Source organism: Gymnoscopelus microlampas, assembly GCF_963454915.1.
Source record: "Gymnoscopelus microlampas genome assembly, chromosome: 2".
Taxonomy (NCBI): domain Eukaryota; kingdom Metazoa; phylum Chordata; class Actinopteri; order Myctophiformes; family Myctophidae; genus Gymnoscopelus; species Gymnoscopelus microlampas.
In genome coordinates this window covers 1,277,742-1,296,535 of record NC_139939.1, presented here as the reverse complement: position 1 = coordinate 1,296,535, position 18,794 = coordinate 1,277,742, and the positions used below count along the sequence as shown (strand labels likewise).

General features: G+C 41.8%; 1 protein-coding gene across 1 annotated transcript; it reads left to right on the top strand.

The window, feature by feature from the left end:
* Positions 1 to 2,944: 2,944 nt before the first annotated feature.
* On the top strand, positions 2,945 to 3,913 carry LOC311063799 (kelch domain-containing protein 3-like; the record flags this gene model as incomplete). Its single annotated transcript, XM_084083401.1, has 1 exon — positions 2,945 to 3,913. The coding sequence occupies one exon, from the start codon at positions 2,945 to 2,947 to the stop codon at positions 3,911 to 3,913; it is 969 nt and encodes a 322-aa protein (XP_083939527.1).
* Positions 3,914 to 18,794: the final 14,881 nt, after the last annotated feature.

Below are 18,794 nucleotides of genomic sequence, written 5' to 3'. Positions count from 1 at the left end.
CTCCACCAGTAGAGTGTGAGCCTCATGTGCTGAAGGTCCCTGGTTCAAATCCCACTGATTACAGTTTACATTTAAATTGCATTGTACAAAACATGACCCTGTTAATTCAGACATGTGCAACTTTTAAACAATAACATGAAATGCTTTTTTGAGATTAGTTGTTTTTTTATGTACAACATACTTTCTTGTGAAAATAGCCAATCTACAATCTCACAACTTTTCAGATAGCAACACATTGTCAGCTTGTAGATCAACTATTTTCACTACTTTCCATTCCAAGAACACAAAACAAAACTTTATTGCTAAATATTTGTCAACCAGTAATCTAGAGTAGTTAGCAAAACAGAGGCTTGGTTCATAACGGACTGAAAAACCTATAGATATCAACAGACACCATCAGGGAGGCTATATTTCTAGTTCAATAAGAAGAGAGGCAGCCTGTGAATCCATAGGTCGCTGGTTTGATCCCTGTCCCCAACAATGCATTGAGGTGATCATTATTTGGAATTCTTACTTTGTTACAAACATACTCCTGGTAGCCTGTCTGTCTGTCTGTCTGCCTCTCTCTCACTCTGTCACTGTCTGTCTGCCAATCTGCCACTCTGTCACTGTCTGCCAGTCTGCCACTCTGTCACTGTCTGTCTGTCTGTCTGCCAGTCTGCCAGTCTGCCACTCTGTCACTGTCTGTCTGTCTGCCAGTCTGCCACTCTGTCACTGTCTGTCTGTCTGCCAGTCTGCCAGTCTGCCACTCTCACACTGTCTGTCTGCCAGTCTGCCAGTCTGCCACTCTGTCACTGTCTGTCTGCCAGTCTGCCACTCTGTCACTGTCTGTCTGTCTGCCAGTCTGCCACTCTGTCACAGTCTGTCTGTCTGCCAGTCTGCCACTCTGTCACTGTCTGTCTGTCTGCCAGTCTGCCACTCTGTCACTGTCTGTCTGTCTGCCAGTCTGCCAGTCTGCCAGTCTGCCACAGTCTGTCTGTCTGCCAGTCTGCCACTCTGTCACTGTCTGTCTGTCTGCCAGTCTGCCAGTCTGCCACAGTCTGTCTGTCTGCCAGTCTGCCACTCTGTCACAGTCTTCCAGTCTGCCACTCTGTCACTGTCTGTCTGTCTGCCAGTCTGCCAGTCTGCCACTCTGTCACAGTCTGTCTGTCTGTCTGTCTGTCTGTCTGTCTGTCTGTCTGTCTGTCTGTCTGTCTGTCTGTCTGTCTGTCACAGTCTGCCAGTCGGCCAGTCTGCCACTCTGTCACAGTCTGCCAGTCTGCCACTCTGTCACAGTCTGCCAGTCTGCCAGTCTGCCACTCTGTCACTGTCTGTCTGTCTGCCAGTCTGCCAGTCTGCCACTCTGTCACAGTCTGTCTGTCTGTCTGCCAGTCTGTCACAGTCTGCCAGTCTGCCACTCTGCCACTCTGTCACAGTCTGCCAGTCTGCCACTCTGTCACAGTCTGCCAGTCTGTCACAGTCTGCCAGTCTGCCACTCTGTCACTGTCTGTCTGTCTGCCAGTCTGCCACAGTCTGTCTGTCTGTCTGTCTGTCTGCCAGTCTGCCAGTCTGCCACAGTCTGTCACAGTCTGCCAGTCTGCCAGTCTGCCACTCTGTCACAGTCTGCCAGTCTGCCAGTCTGCCACTCTGTCACAGTCTGCCAGTCTGCCAGTCTGCCACTCTGTCACAGTCTGCCAGTCTGCCAGTCTGCCAGTCTGCCACTCTGCCAGTTTTCTCGAAACCGCTCATTGCTGCTTGCAGCTATATTTTTCATTTATTTTTGTTCACGTATGCTATTAAAATAATGCAGCTATTGCAGTATTGGGCCTTAACACGATTAAAAATGTATATGTATTTGGCCCCTCATATATAAAATAAATAAAAATAATAAAATAAAATCTGATTTAAAATTGAAACTTGCATGCTGATCAATGCGTTTCTGCGTTTACGTGTGGACAGGGATTTTTTTTTTTAAATCTTTGTCATGTGGCCAGGGATTCTTTTTAAAAACTGAGGACTAAAATACCTGTTTAGAAAAAGATCCATATAAGTGTAGCCTAGGCCAGCAATCCTCGGAGCGTCCGTTCTCCTGGACAAGTCTGGGCTTAACCATTACAGGCTTATTAAATGACGCTATTAGAATCATTCATTTTACTCCGCAGGAGCGAGCGCTTCTCAGCACCAACCGTGGCCGAATTAGAGATTTGATAGGTCATTTTTGGACAATTCTGACAGCCCTACTAAGCACGGACATTCGCAAAGGAATGCATGTATTCCAAACAGACAGGAGCGTTTGGAATAAAGTGTTTACATGGTCAATTCCGATTGATTTAACCCGATTCAAACGGTCTATACCACCCCTCCTATTCCGAATGAAAATGCATTCGGGTCAGACTGGAATGGAATATTCTATTCCAGTTGGGGTGTTTACATGAGCAAATCTATTCGGAATGAATTCATCCATTCATTCATTCCGAATAGAAGTGTATTCATTCCGAATACAACTGTCCATGTAACAGCAGCCAATGTGAAATGATTGGGGTTAATTTCAATTTAGGAGTAACAGTCACATACTGTAAGGGTCCATGTGGTTCCATTTGTACACTTTTAGAGTTACAGACCCGTAAGTGTCCATATGGTCCCCTGGTGGTCCCCGGACCCAACATTGAGGAGTATGGGGGATTTGTAGAGCCTGCCCTGTGGTGGTCTTACTGTACACAATGAATTTGCCATATAGGGGAGAGCAGCAAGCATTTAATTCCCTGATTGGCCAATCCAACCCATCAGCTTAGCAGATTTGACAAACTTTGCATGACATTTGTGCTGCTCTACTGATATAAGTGGTGGTACGCAGTGTCACTTGAAAATCTGATTGAGCGGTTGCTGTGAGATGTTTACCTGGGTTGCACATCACAAAGGAGGACCGAGCAGGGCTTGGCACGCTGCTCTGACAGTTGGATACCAGATGTATTCATTTGGAGGGTATTGTCACGGGGAGACCCACGACAATGATCAGATTGATGTCCATGTCTTCAACACACTGTCTTTGCGCTGGATGAAGTTACCTCCATTGACCGCTGGAAGAGGAGAACGTCCCCTTGAGGTTCCCTCCATGCGGGGCCACACAGCTGCGTTTATAGAAGATATCATCTACATCTGGGGAGGGTATCCTCACTGCAAGATGCTTTATGCATTTGATGTCGACACCCACAGATGGTTCAAACCTGAGGTTTCTGGGACTATTCCAGAGGCGAGGTATGGCCACTCAGCCTGTGTCTTGGGGAAGGTCATGTTTATCTATGGAGGATACACCCAGATGACTGGACACACTAATGACATCTACAAGTTGGACACCACCACAATGGTCTCGTCTTTAATCAAAACCAGAGGAACTCCACCACCTGCTTCATGGTGTCACTCTGCCACCATCATCGGGACAAAGATGTTTGTATTTGGGGGCCGGGGGTACCAGGTCTACAACAATATCATCAGAGTGTTTGACACAGAGACAAGTTGCTGGCTGAACACACCTTCTGCACAGCTTCTTCCAGAAGTACGCAGGAGTCATTCAGCCTTTGCCTACAATGGAGAGCTGTACATATTTGGTGGCTGTATCTGTAACAAGACCTTCAATGATCTGTGGAAATTCAACCCAGAGACCTTCTCCTGGAAGAAGGTTGAGCCTAAGGGGAAAGGACCAGGTCCAACGTATTGCATGAGCAGTTGCATGTTGGGAGATCGTATCATCCTCTTTGGAGGATACGAAAGAGGTTCATCCACTGATGACCTGTATATCTTAGACTTCAGTCCTAGTATGAAGACCTTGTGTAAGCTAGCAGTTATTCAGTACGGTCTGGATCAATTGGAACTGCCACACGACATCAGATGGGAACTGACAGCCATGACAGAAGAAAATAACAGTAAAAAAAAATAAAATAAAAACATCAAGCTGAATAAATTAAGTACAAATGGTCATGTAGGAGTGGAGCGTATATCGTTGGTACTGTAAAGGTTTCCATGGTAACAGCGAGGTCCACCAATCAGAGACATCACTGGATCAGCGGGGAGGAGGATCTGAGATTATGAAAAATAAATAAATACAAAAATTACAAATAAAATGGACATCCTTCACACAAGACGTGGCACTGAATGCTGTTCTCAACCTGTGGGCCGGGGCCCCATGGTGAGCCGTGAGGATACTGCAAGTGGGCCCCCAAAAAATGTTATCACAATAAATGTTTGTCATAAAGATATACATGAATAAGAAGTTAAAGTACACTACAGTGGTTCCATTGATACAAGTCTGACCATTTAACATATAAGGGTCCATCTGGTTCTATGTTTACACTCAGAGTGGTCAGATGGGTGGGCCGCGAACACTTTCAAGATGTTTCACGTGGGCCCTGATCTTGTAATGGTTGAGAACCACTGCTGTAGATCACCGGTTCTCACTGTGGGGTACATGTCTGTAACTCTGAGAGGGCACAAATAGAGCCAAAAGGACTCTTACATGTAAATTGGGGTCCCAGAGATTTATACAAAAGGTATTTTTTTTTTAAATGGGGGTCCGTGGCCTCATGCATATCAAACTGGGGGTCCTTGAAATCAAAAGGGTTGAGAATCACTGAACTAAAGAAACTGTAAAACCCATTCATTTAACTCTCAGTTTACAAATGGAACGGGTCCATTTTTTGGTTCCATTTGTAAAGGCTTGTTGGTACTTGTTGGCTACTTGGTACTGTATAAAAAGGGCACAGGGTATATGCTTTGGCACTCAGTATTATTACTACAAGATGACGATGAGAGCTCCACCAGGAAAGAAGAGATGCACCCAGGGCCAGAAGACGCTACATTTCGCCGTTATCAGCAAGACATTGCCGCCGCCAGATTCTCCTGCAAGCAGCGCTGCTGGTGTATCCGGGCCCACCTGGACCTGCCGACGAGCTGCCTGCATAGGGCAGCACCAGCAGCACACACAACAGCACCGCCGCCGCCAGCGTCCTTGCCGTGCCGTCGGGAACAACAACAACGGCGACAAGCAAGACGACTAAAAAGAAAGCCAGACTGTACCGTGATGACTACATGAAGTTTGGCTTCACTTTTATGGGGGACCCATCTAATCCTATTCCACTGTGCATCGTGTGCGGAGACAAGCTCGCAAACAGAGCTAATGGTATCCCAGTAAGATGAAACGTCACCTTGAGACCAACCATGAAGAAATCGCCACAAAGGACAAATACTATTTTGTGAGTTTGAAAGCTAGTAAGGCGAAACAGAACGCGAAACAGACAACTGCATTGTTACGCAGTACCACCAGCACCAAGGTTTCTGACAGAGACAGAGACAGACAAATCTTTTTATTGAGTTTTTAAAGTATTTTTCTGGGAAGGTGAATCCAACTCCTCCGTTCATTGCACTGACAAAGTTTATATATCTGTAGGCCAAATTGAACATGTGTGTGCTGTTTTTTAGTTCGAGGTTTCTTTATTATGACATCAAAGCAAAACAAGTTGTATGTTTCCAAAAATAAATCGGTGAAACTGAGGCACTGTCTCTTTCCTTTTTTTTTCCTTTTAAAGTTATTTGGTGAGTGAGTGCTGTCATAAATGTTTGGATGTTGTGTTTTTAGAAGTATTTTGGGTTTAGTACCAAAGGAGTTTTACTCTGGTACGGTGAAATCAGACTCCTCCATTCATTGCACTGACCCAAGTTTATATATTTGTAGGGCAAAGACATTTTGTAATGTTCAAGGTTTCTTTATTACATCTTGTGTACATGAGAGTAAATATTTTGTATCAGCAATAAAATTAAGCTTGCTAGATTCACTGTGCCTCACTGTGAGGTACATGTCTGTAACTCTGAGAGGGCACAAATAGAGCCAAATTGACTCTTACATTTAAATTGGGGTCCCAGAGATTTATACAAAAGGTAGAGCCTACAATGGAGAGCTGTACATATTTGGTGGCTGCAACTTTGACCAGAACTTCAATGATCTGTGGAAATTCAACCCAGAGACCTTCTCCTAGAAGAAGGTTGAGCCCAAGGGGAAAGGACCATGTCCAAAATATAGAATGTACTGTTGCATGTTGGGAGATCGTATCATCCTCTTTGGAGGACACATCAGACGTTCTGCACCTACTGATGATCTGTATATCTTAGACCTCAGTCCTGGTCTGAAGACATTATGTAAGCTAGCAGTTATTCAGTACGGTTTGGAGCAGTCAGGACTCCCACACAACATCAGATGGAAACTGACAGCCATGATGGAATGAAAATAAAAGAAATAATAAAAAACCTCAAGCTGAATAAATGAAGTACTAATGGTCATGTAGGAGTGGAGCGCATATCGTGGGTACAGTAAAGGTTTCCATGGTAACAGTGAGGTCTGGATCAGCAGGGAGGAGGATCTGAGATTATGAAAAAATATATTGTTGCTGTCGGGCAGAAACCAGCAGAAAATAGGACGTGATTACAGTCAGCCTTAAAGGGGAAGACCACTCATTTTAAGAAAAAAGTCCCCCCCCCCCCTTCTATGTTGCCTAGAAAAGGATAATTGATTGAGGTCATGTGATCAGTGACATACGCATGGTGTACTTTTGGCTCCGCCCCCTCAGCTAAAAGTACTGAGGGGGCGGAGCCAAAAGTACACCATGCGTATGTCACTGATCACATGACCTCAATCAATTATCCTTTTCTAGGCAACATAGAAGGGGGGGACTTTTTTCTTATTTCCACACAACAGCTCTAAGGTGTATCAAAGACATAGTTTAATGTTGAAAATGAGTGCTTTAACACTCTCAAATTGTTCCAAGTGGGCCCTGATCCTGAAAAGGTTGGGAACCAGTGCACTGGTTCTTAACCCATTAAGACCTGGAACTGTGTCATTTTTAGATTTGAGCTAAAAAGCATTATTTTACACTTTGGGCTATTCAAAAATAGCAGATCTACAAGCTCATAGCGCGGCACCGAGTGCCGCGCTACGAGCTTGTAGATCTGCTATTTTTTTTAAATCGTGAAAATATGTGCAAATCTTTGAATATACATATTTTTACAGCGAACATTTTTAACACAAATCTTTGCTTCTGGGGGTCCCTGAAACAACATATTTTGATGGGGGTCAAAATATGTTTTGACCCCCATCAAAATACATAATACATACAAATACATCAAAATACATAATAATACATAAAAATACATAATAATTCTGAGGGTCCTTGACATGAAAAAGATTGAGCACCACTGAGAAATATACTTTTTTCAGAATACTGTTGAGATTTAGGAGACATGTAGAATCGGCTTCAGGTCTCAATGGGTTAATGTGGGGGTCTGTGGACAATCAGGGGTCCAAATGGAACCTTACTGCTCTGTAACTCTGAGAGTGTAGAAATGGAACCAAAGGAACCCTGGTCTGTAATGTAAATTGGGGTCCCAGAGATTTAAAAAAAAGTGTGAGTGGGGAGGGGAGAGGAGAGGAGAGGAGAGGAGAGGAGAGGAGAGGAGAGTGCACACACGTGCACGCTCACACGTGCACATTCAGGTGAGTGTGTTTGAGGTTCGAACCGCTAAGGTCCTAAACACTGCCATATGGAGACCTAATGCTAATTACCATGCCACACACACACGCACACGCACACGCACACGCACACGCACACGCACACGCACACGCACACACACACACACACACACAGAGGCTGTGCTCTGTTGAGCAACCACAGTGGAAAAGTATCACGGTGTGTGTGTGTGTGTGTGTGTGTGTGTGTGTGTGTGTGTGTGTGTGTGTGTGTGTGTGTGTGTGTGTGTGTGTGTGTGTGTGTGTGTGTGTGTGTGTGTGTGTGTGTGTGTGTGTGTGTGTGTGTGTGTGTGTGTGTGTGTGAACACCTTATGGAAAGACAAAGCTTAGTTTGGACTACCTCTTAATGAGCAGTTAATTACACACACACACACACACACACACACACACACACACACACACACACACACACACACACACACACACACACACACGGGGGCAACGTGATGTGATTCATTAATCATGCGGTGAAGGCTAGACATGGCTAATGAGCAGGGAGCTGACAGTGTTATGGTTGGGTACAATCACCACCAATCACCTCTGCACGTCTAACAAGACGTCTAACGATGCTCTGGCCTGATGTGTGATGCTTAGAAAATGACCCACGGCTTAGACCGCTGAGCACCCAATGTACCAGCACCGCTGGAACTTAACCCTGTGTCACTTTAGATGTCTTGGGCTATTCAAAAATAGCAGATCTACAAGCTCATAGCGCTATTGTTATGGAAAAATAATATTCCGTTCGGATGAAGTTGTAGCTCATTTATTAGGAAGAGTTTCAGCAGAGAGACAGCATACACAGATCGGTAGAGCCAGGCCTCCTGGCCTGACCAACAGCCCATTCGGGGCACAAGCCTCCTAAACACCCATCTTACACAGTCTTTATAGTCCACATTGTACCAAAGATACTATCCTAAATAGTCATATAAGGTATGTACTAATTATAAGAGAGACACATACATAGCTGCACAAATACAAATAGCAATGACCATTCATAGTATTACAGGAAAATATATGCTGACACAGAGACTAGCATGGAGGATTCAGATCAGCTGTTAGATTGACAGCTGTAGCTGAGTTGACTAAAGACCCCTGCTGTGAGTTTAACCCTCCTTGGTTCAGATAGAGTTAGATAGTACAGAAATATATAAGAACAGGTTGGCATTCTCAAAATAACCATTACACTATGAGCTTTTAGATCTGCTATTTTTAGAAAAATGGTGAATATTTGTGCAAATCTTTGAATATGTATTTTTTAAGAACATTTTTAACTCAAATCTTTGCTTCTGGATTCTACAAATGTCTTCTAAACTGTTTTTTGAAAATAAATGATGTTGCTATAATCAGTGGTTCTCAAACGTTTTTCATGTGGACCACCCAAATGTTTATGTTTTTGGCCGCGGACCCCCATCTCAAAATATGTTGTTCCAGGGACCCCCCAGAAGCAAAGATTTTAGTTTAAAAAATGTATGTATACTTAATGAGTTGCACTCGGTGCCGTGCTATGAGCTTGTATATCTGCTATTTTTGAAAAGCCAAAGTATAAAATAATGGTTAAAGTGGTTACACAGATGCATTCCCGGTTTTAATGGGTTAATATTATTTTAAAATGCAAAATCGTGTAAACCGATATATTATTTTGATACCAATATTGCATTTTTATGTAAGGCCAATATTGCTGATACCGATATGATGAGCGATTAATTGTGCATCCCTAATTGCATTTCATGATTTATACCTACTAGTTGTAAGCAGTGGTGGAAAAAGTACTGAAATGTTTGACTTAAGTAAAAGTATCGATACCGCAAAGTAGAAGTACTCCGTGACAAGGAAAAGGCCCGTGTTCAAAATGTTACTTGAGTAAAAGTACAAAAGTATTGGCATCAAAATATACTTAAAGTACCAAAAGTAAAAATACTAAAATGTTTGAAAATAGCCAATGTATAAAATAGGGCTAATGGTGGTTAATGTGTGTTTTATAATATAATAATTTATATCTGCAAAGTAACTAGTAACTAAAGATTTCAAATCATTGTAGTGGAGTAAAAGTATAATATTTGTCTCTGAGATGTAGTGGGGTAGAAGTAAAAGTATTGAAAACGGGAAATACTCGAATAAAATATAAATTCCTCAAAAGTGTATACTTAAGTACAGTACTTGAGTAAATGTACTTAGTTACCTTACACCACTGGTTGTAAGCCATGATGATCCAATAAGCTGTCTCTGTTGATCCATCTCTAACGCACCTGCAGGGCGCCTGGGTCAGCGTTGCCATGTCTGCTTATTATAAGCGACATGGGCTTGTTTTTCTGTAAAGTTACTTGTTGGCAGTTGCAGGGCGCAGTTTTTTTGCACTTGTTTCTAAATTGAGGTGGCTTAGTTGGGCTTATTTCCTAATGTTCTTAATAAACCAGTGGTGTATTCAATCTCGACGCGGCCATTTTCAAATAGCCGTAGCCTATAGTCGCTTCTTTTGGGCTTGTTTTAATAGACCTGGTTGCTTATCTCTCTGGCCTGGGTCCACATATCAAACACTACGCCTCGGGCACCATGGGTCCAACGCTCCATGTTTTGTAGCATGTGAACGTGCACGTTCAAGTAGTGTTTTTGTTTGTGTGACGGTGTGTTAAGTGGTTTTGTTTTTCACATTTCACACACACACACACACACACACACACACACACACACACACACACACACACACACACACACACACACACACACACACACACACACACACACACACACACACACACACATAGTGTCAATGTCATACGCTTGGGGGCCTGTGGTTCCAATGGTGGAAAGTAACAAAGTACATTTATACTTCTACTCCACTACATCCCAGGGGCAAATATTGTACGTTTTACTCCACTACAATTAGTTGGCCTTAGTTACTAGTTGTTTAGCAGATTTAAATTGTTATTACAAAATGTACATTAACCACTTATATACTGTAAGTCTTGTTTTATACGTTGGTTGGTTGAAATTATATTCATTCTACTACTTTCATTGTTGTAAATATGCTATATAAATAAAGCTTGATTTGATTTGATGTCTTAATGTGGAATACCCTGCCATCATCCATTTAGACGGGGAAAGTGACATTTTTAGATTTCTTTGGCTATTCAAAAATAGTAGATATACAAGCGCACAGAGTGCCGCGCTATGAGCTTGTTGTACAATCTTTTGAAACATCTTGATCATTTGTGCAAATCTTTGAATATATATTTTTTTTTTTGTAAAGCAAACATTTGTAACTCAAATCTTAGCTTCTGGGGGGTTCTACAAATGTCTTCTGACAGTTTTCTGAAAATCGTATGTTGCTATAATATCAGTGGTGCTTAAACGTTTTCATGTCAAGGACCCCCAAAATGGTATGTATTTGGCCGCGCAGTGCCGGTTTAGACTCCACAGGGGCCCTACGCAGGATACGGGACACATGCGCGCGCGTGCAATTTTTTTTCGGGTTTCCCGCGGATAAAGTTACTTTTTTTGTTACTTTATTTCGGTTTTAGGGTTAGGGTTACCAAAACACTCTCACTGTCACTGAGAGGGGAGGGGAGGCGGAGCAGACAGCACACACCAGAGCGTGCCACTGACAGCCAATCAGACAGCCTGCAGCAGCTGTCTCATTCAAGCCAAGCAGTGCTGCGCAGCCTGCGCTGATGTGAACGCAGTAATGCACGTTATTTTCTGCTGAAGGGAGGGGGCGGAGAGGGGGCCCCTTTGATCGGCGGGTAGGCGGGGCCCTACGCAACCTGCGTAGTGTGCGTATAGGGTGGACCGGCGCTGTGGCCGCGGATCCCCATCTCAAAATATTTTGTTCCAGGGACCCCCCAGAAGCAAAGATTTGAGTTACAAATGTTCGCTATAAAAAAAAGATATATATACAAAGATGTGCACAAATTTAAAAAACAAATACAGATCTACAAGCGTTTCCTTTTTCCTCCTCTGTAAATATAGCTATTTGTATTTGCTCTATAGTGGTTACCAAACTTTTAAGCTCAAGACCTAAACTAGTGAAAATAGCCGATCTACAAGCTCACAACATGTCGCGATGCGACGTGTTGTGAGCTTGTAGATCTGCTATTGTCACTACTTCTTAAAACAAATGTCCCTGTAAATATATATATATTTTGAAAAACGTTAGAATTTGTTTTTAACTTTTAAATTTAGAATTTTCTGAAAATCTTTTGAAATAATAATAATTGAAAACTAAATGTAGAACACAAAAAAATAAAGGGGTATTTACCATAAAAACATATGGGTGCTCAATGCTGGGGTCCTTGGGGAGGTTCGAGGGGGTCCCCGGCAAAATGTGTTAATGTAGCATCACAATCATTTTAACCACTTTAACCTTTTATACTTTGGCTATTCAAAAATAGCAGATCTACAAGCTCATAGTGCGTCACTTTGTGGCGCACTATGAGCTGGTATATCTGCTATTTAAAAAAAAATCATGAACATAAGTGAAAGTTTTTGAATACTTCTTTTTTAAGCGAACATAGGTGGTGCCATGTTTTTGCACTTTTTCTGTTTTTCATGTGTCTATGAGGTTGATAGAACTTCATTAAGCCCCCCGGAGGTGGTTTTATGGTGTTTTATCTCTTCTCTGATTATTTGGAGTTTCTTCCTGGAGGCTGAAATCTTGAGGGTCAAACGTGCCAATAGAGAAACAGCCCTTTAGTGACATCACAGAGCCCCCAAAAAACATACCCTCCCCCTCATTATCATAACACAACAGGTGTGGGCATGAGGAGGAGGAGGGACTAGGACAGGTGGGTGGTGCTAAGGTGGTGGAGGAGGTGCTAAGGTGAGACCAGGCATACTTAATGAACTGGAGGCGTGTCCACATAAAAACGTTTTTTTTAACAATTTCTGTACACTTTTTTTTTTTGAAAAAAATCCTTACACATAATAATACCTTATGATCAGGTTTTAGGGTTGAAAAATATCATGGCACTCCATCTTTAACACAAATCTTTGCTCCTGGGGGTCCCTGGCACAACATATTTTCAGATGGGGGTCCGCAACCAAATATATATCAATTTGGGGGTCCTTGACATTAAAAGGTTTAGCTACTTTTACACAAGTGTTTCTTTACTAGTATTTCTCCCACCACTGATGGTGTGTGTGTGTGTGTGTGTGTGTGTGTGTGTGTGTGTGTGTGTGTGTGTGTGTGTGTGTGTGTGTGTGTGTGTGTGTGTGTGTGTGCGTGCGTGCGTGCGTGCGTGCGTGTTTGTTTGTGTGGTGACGTGTGAAGTCGGGTCTTGTGTCTCTAAACAGTGTCAGTTGTCACGCGCTCTCGTCTTTCCATATATCTTCTCTATAGGGTTTCAGGCCTTCAGGAGCCACTAAGGAGGAACTTCTCACGCTCTCCCAAAGCAGAGCTCTTCTGTCCGAGCCACGGCGCGCTAAGCCCCCAGATTAACTGTTCCCTTTGGTGTGGAGGAACGCGACAGCCTGGCTGTCTCCAGATAGATGCAGTCATCGTACCTGTGTGAATGGATGTTGAAACTCAGCATGCCCTTTTCAGGGAGGAGCATTCGCCAAAAATAGACGATCTACAAGCCTACAAGCCCTTGTTTGTTTGGATTGATTGAATACTTTATTAGAGAGAAATGCAAACAGCATTAGTACAGTCTATACACTTGGTCTACAACAGTGGTTCTCAAACTGTTTCATGTCAAGGACCCCCATAATTATATGTTTTTGGCCGTGGACCCCTATCTCAAATATGTTGTTCCAGGGACCCCCAGAAGTAAAGATTTGAATTACAAATGTTCGCTTTAAAAAATATATATATTCAAAGGTTTGAAACAAAACAAAAGGCAGATCTACAAGCTCATCATAAGTATAAAAGGTTAAAGTGGTTCAAATTATTGTGATGCTATATTAACACATTTTGCTGGGGACGCCCTGGAACACCCCCATGGCCTTGTAGATCGGCCAAAGACCCCTTAGCTGAGAGAGAGAAAGAGATGAAGCAGGGACCCCCCCCACTACATATTGTATAAAATGATGTTCCACTTTTCCATAGATTTCATAGACTTGTTTTCTATCAATTACACACCCCATGAAGCATTGAATTCATGGAGATTTTTTTGCTTGGAATGAGACAAAAAACAACAAAATCTCCATGAATTCAATGCTTCATGGGGTGTGTATAAAAAATAAGTAATGTTTTGGGTGAACTACTCCTTTAAGTTATATGTTATCAGGTAAACTGGTGGGTTTACGCTAAACTTGAAATACAATGCAATCTAAAGAAACCACGCTGACCTGTTCAGATTAGAGAAACAAATGACCCAGAGTTGCTTATCTTAGTTCATATGATAACCCATTCAATCCGGGAACGCGCCTGTGTCATTTTAGATTTCTTTGGCTATTCACAAATAGCAGATCTACAAGCTATGAGCTTGTAGATCTGCTATTTTTTGTAAAATCGCGAATCTTTGAATATAGATTTTTTTCAAAGCGAACATTTGTAACTCAAATCGTTGCTTCTGGGGGTCCCTGGGACAAAATATTTTGAGATGGTGGTCCGTGGCAAATTACATATCTAAAAATATTATTTTCTAAATCCTAACGGTATGTTGCTATATTGTTTGTTTGTTTGTTTGTTTTCACATATTTTCTATTAATATGTCGGTTGGATTCATGTTAAGCACTTAAACCCTCACTACTTATTAAAGTAGTACTAAATGTGATCCGTGTACACCTCTTTGCCTAAAATAGCCGATCTACAAGCTCACAACACGCAACCTGTTGAGTAGGGGTGCTATGGTTCAAGTGGTTGATGTTGTTGTCCTAGTTTAGTCTTCTTTGTTTTCTCCTATTTCCTCTCTTTCTCTTTCCTCAGGCCAGTGTAATACCTGGAGGGGGGGGGTCACCACAAATACCAAACCTATGAACCTATCTGGTCCGTTTTGACCAAGAATAGAGGGTTTAAGTGATTAGCTGTCCCTTTGGTGTGGCTGTAGCTCCATTGCATGCGGTCATCGCACCTGTGGAAGGAGAGCTGGCTTGAAGGTGAGAATCATTCTCCCTCTCTGTTCACATGCTTATGCTCGAGTACTCGAGTACAACTTTGAGGTGCTTTTACTCTACTTGAGTGTACCCATTTGCTTTCTACATTGCGGTATTGATACTTTCACCTAAGTAAAACATTTGAGTACTTATTACACCACTGCTGCTAGGTCACCAACCCAGCGTATGAGTGGCACGGCTTGGGTGCGGCAAGTCGTGCGGTAAGTACTGGGAGCTGATGGTAGGTGTGTGGCGTATAGTGAGACGAGGGTAGACTCCCGCGCTCTGGCTGATACCGACAATAAGCCGCACCGATCTACTTACTTATTGAATATTAGAAATATATTATTTTGTTATAAATATCCACATGTTGACAAACTAGACTCTTTATCTTAAATTGTGAAAACCAGGGGCGTAAAGTTAACCACTTCAGCCCTATATTCATTTCGGCCATTTGAAAATAGCAGATAGCAGATACCTGCTATTTTCAGAAGATTTTTATACATTTGAAAACTTCTGAAATGGTACATTCTGCATAATGAGTACTTTCTACTTTTGGTACTTTAAGTACATTTTGATACCAATACTTTTGTACTTTTACTCAAGTCAATTTTGAATTCCAGACTTTTCCTTGTAACAGAATATTTCTACATGGCAGTATTGATACTTTTACTTTAGTAAAACATTTGAATACTTTTTCCACCACTGGTGAAAACGTCCATAGACATTGAACACGGTCCAAAGATTTTGGATCACATTTAGCCTTTTTTAGTGTCATTCAAACTTTCAGGTGAGAGAGTGTATTCATTTTATTTTATCATTTTTATTCAACCCATATTTGACAGAGTTGTTACTTGCGACCAGTGATCTATTTCTCGAGCAAGACCTGAACAAATGAATAGCATTTAAACCGTAAAGGACAAATACAAGACACAGAGAGGCATAAACGGACTGGTTCTGGAAATGTCCACATTCCTCCAACGAGACACAGACTGAGCAGACAGAAATGGCGTCATAATTATAATGAGCATTAGTGAGGACCAGTGGTGTAAAGTAACTAAGTACATTTACTCAAGTAATGTACTGAAGTACAATTTTGAGGGACTTTTAGTTTACTGGAATATTTCCAATTGCCTATACTTTTACTTCTACTCCACTACATCTCAGAGGCAAATATTGTACCTTTACTTCACTACAATTATTTGAAAACTTAGGCCTACTAGTTACTTTGCAGGTATAAATTATTACATTATAAAACATGCATGAACCAATTTAGCCCAATTCTATACCTAGACTATTTGAAAATAGACGATCTACAAGCTCATGACGTGTCGCATTGTGAGCCAAAATCATTGCTGGCAACACTGCCAGCATTGAATATTTTTTTTGATTGAATATTTTATTAGGCAAAAAAATGTAAAACATCACATTTACATTTAACATACTTTGTCTAACAGGTCCGTTCATAAAAGTCCTTGCGGACTTGTTTCCAATGAGGGCCTTGGTATTCAATTCATAGACATATATAGTGGCATCACAGTTCGAATATCATTACACAAAGAAAATAAAAATAAAAACAGCAAGAATATATATATATCTATATATATATATATATATATCTATACATATATATATATATATATATATATACATACATATATACATACGTATAATACTATGTACAACAAAATAAATAAAAAAAGGGGGGGGGGGAGATATGTACAAGAACAGGGGGGGGGGGGGGTCGGCTGTCTAATGGGAAAATGGTACTACCTCCTCTTTTGGCCTCCTGAAAGGTGATTTTTTAAGGCTCTTTTAAATGAGCCCAGCGAACTGCATTTTTTGAGGGATGGGGTTAGCCCATTCCAATCCTGGAATGCTATGCTATCTAGCGCAACTCTCACAGTACTTCACTAAACCCTTCTCACGATGATAAGACATTTAGTTTTTCCACGTTCAGCGATTCCACCTCTGTAGCCTACTCCTTCGATTGAATATTTGCCAACCACTCCAGGATATATCTTAAACATCGTTGTCCCGCAGTATTCGTGGAACGCTTTCTGCGCTTTCTGTGCTGCTCTGTGCTCACATCCGGTCTAAACCCCGCCCATACTGTATCCGGTCATTTCCACAATAAACATACATGCACACACACACACGCACATGCACACGCGCACACACACACACACACACACACACACACACACACACACACACACACACACACACACACACACACACAGACCGTTTCCGTATCCTCACTAAACCGGATGGGTCGAGAAAAGTGCAGAATAAGCCATGTAAGTCACGAGCCAGAGAAGAAATACATAAGCGAACGTCCAAACCTTTAAATTAACATCCGGGGGTGCATTTCGCCTTTCCGTCATGTCGCCTTTCCGATGTTAACGAACCCTATACCTAACCCTAACCCTAACCGCACGCGGAAGCCACTAGTCGGAGTGGCGAGATGTTGGAATGGAAGGAGCACCCCAACATCCGGACGTCAATGTAATGAACGAACCTTTGGACATTCATCTCTCTCTCAGTGGTTCCAATTTTTTTAGCTCGAGACCCAAAAGAGAAATTAGACTTTTGCCCGTAACCCAAACTAGTGAAAATAGCAAATCTACGAGCTACTTCTACAACTTTTTATTTTTTATTTTGTTTTATTATTAGATTTCTTCATTTTAATTATGAATACTTTTGAAAAATGTTAGAATCGTTTTTAATTGATGAAACGTTGTGATTGTTTTGTTTAAAATTTAAAAAAAAATGTTTGAACTAATATATCTCTGCTGTCCAGCAGCACCCAGCTAACTCCAAAATGCTAATTTTTCAGGAAATAAAGAAACAAAATATAGCCTCAAATAAGAGCGGCTTTCTGTGGGATTTGGCTCTGTGTATTGGTTTTATGGTGGTGTTGTGCCAGAGCCTCAATACTTAGTAAATGTGATCCGTGCTTGGTCTGCACACCTCTTTGCCTAAAATAGCCGATCTACAAGCTCACAACACGCAGCCTGTTGAGTAGGGGTGCTATGGTTCAAGAGGTTGATGTTGTTTAGTCTTCTTTGTTTTCTCCTATTTCCTCTCTTTCTGTTTCCTCAGGCCAGTGTAATACCTGGAGAGGGAGGGGGGTCACTACAAATAACAAACCTATGAACCTATAGGTCCGTTTTGACCAAGAATAGAGGGTTTAAGTGATTAGCTGTCCCTTTGGTGTGGCTGTAGCTCCATTGCATGCGGTCATCGCACATGTGGAAGGAGAGCTGGCTTGAAGGTGAGAATCCTTCTCCCTCTCTGTTCACATGCTTATGCTCGAGTACTCGAGTACAACTTTGAGGTGCTTTCTCTCTACTTGAGTGTACCCATTTGCTTTCTACATTGCAGTATTGATACTTTCACCTAAGTAAAACATTTGAGTACTTTTTACACCACTGCTGCTAGGTCATGGGTTCGATCCCTGGCACCACCAACCCAGCGTATGAGTGGCGCGGCTTGGGTGCGGCAAGTCGTGCGGGAAATACTGGGAGCTGATGGTCGGTGTGTGGCGCATAGTGAAACAACAACACAGTCTCACTCTCAAGAAGGCACATATTGCCTTTTGGTCAGAAGCCCAGGAAGGCACTATGTGTCGCCCAGGGAAACAAGGATATAGACTCCCACGCTCTGGCTGATACCGACAATAAGCCGCACCGATCTACTTACTTATTGAATATTAGAAATATATTATTTTGTTATAAATATCCACATGTTGACAAACTAGACTCTTTATCTTAAATTGTGAAAACCATGGTGTAAATTTAACCACTTCAGCCCTATATTCATTTCGGCCATTTGAAAATAGCAGATCTACAAGCTCGCAATGCGTCGCATCGCGACGCATTGCGAGCTTGTAGATCTGCTATTTTCAGAAGATTTTCATACATTTGAAAACTTCTGAAATTAGACTTTTGCCCGTAACCCAAACTAGTGAAAATAGCAAATCTACGAGCTACTTCTACAACTTTTTATTTTTTATTTTGTTTTATTACTAGATTTCTTCATTTTAATTATGAAATACTTTTGAAAAATGTTAGAATCGTTTTTGATTGATGAAACGTTGTGATTGTTTTGTTTAAACTTTAAAAAAAAAATGTTTGAACTAATATATCTCTGCTGTCCAGCAGCAACCAGCTAACTCCAAAATGCTCATTTTTCAGGAAATGAAAAAACA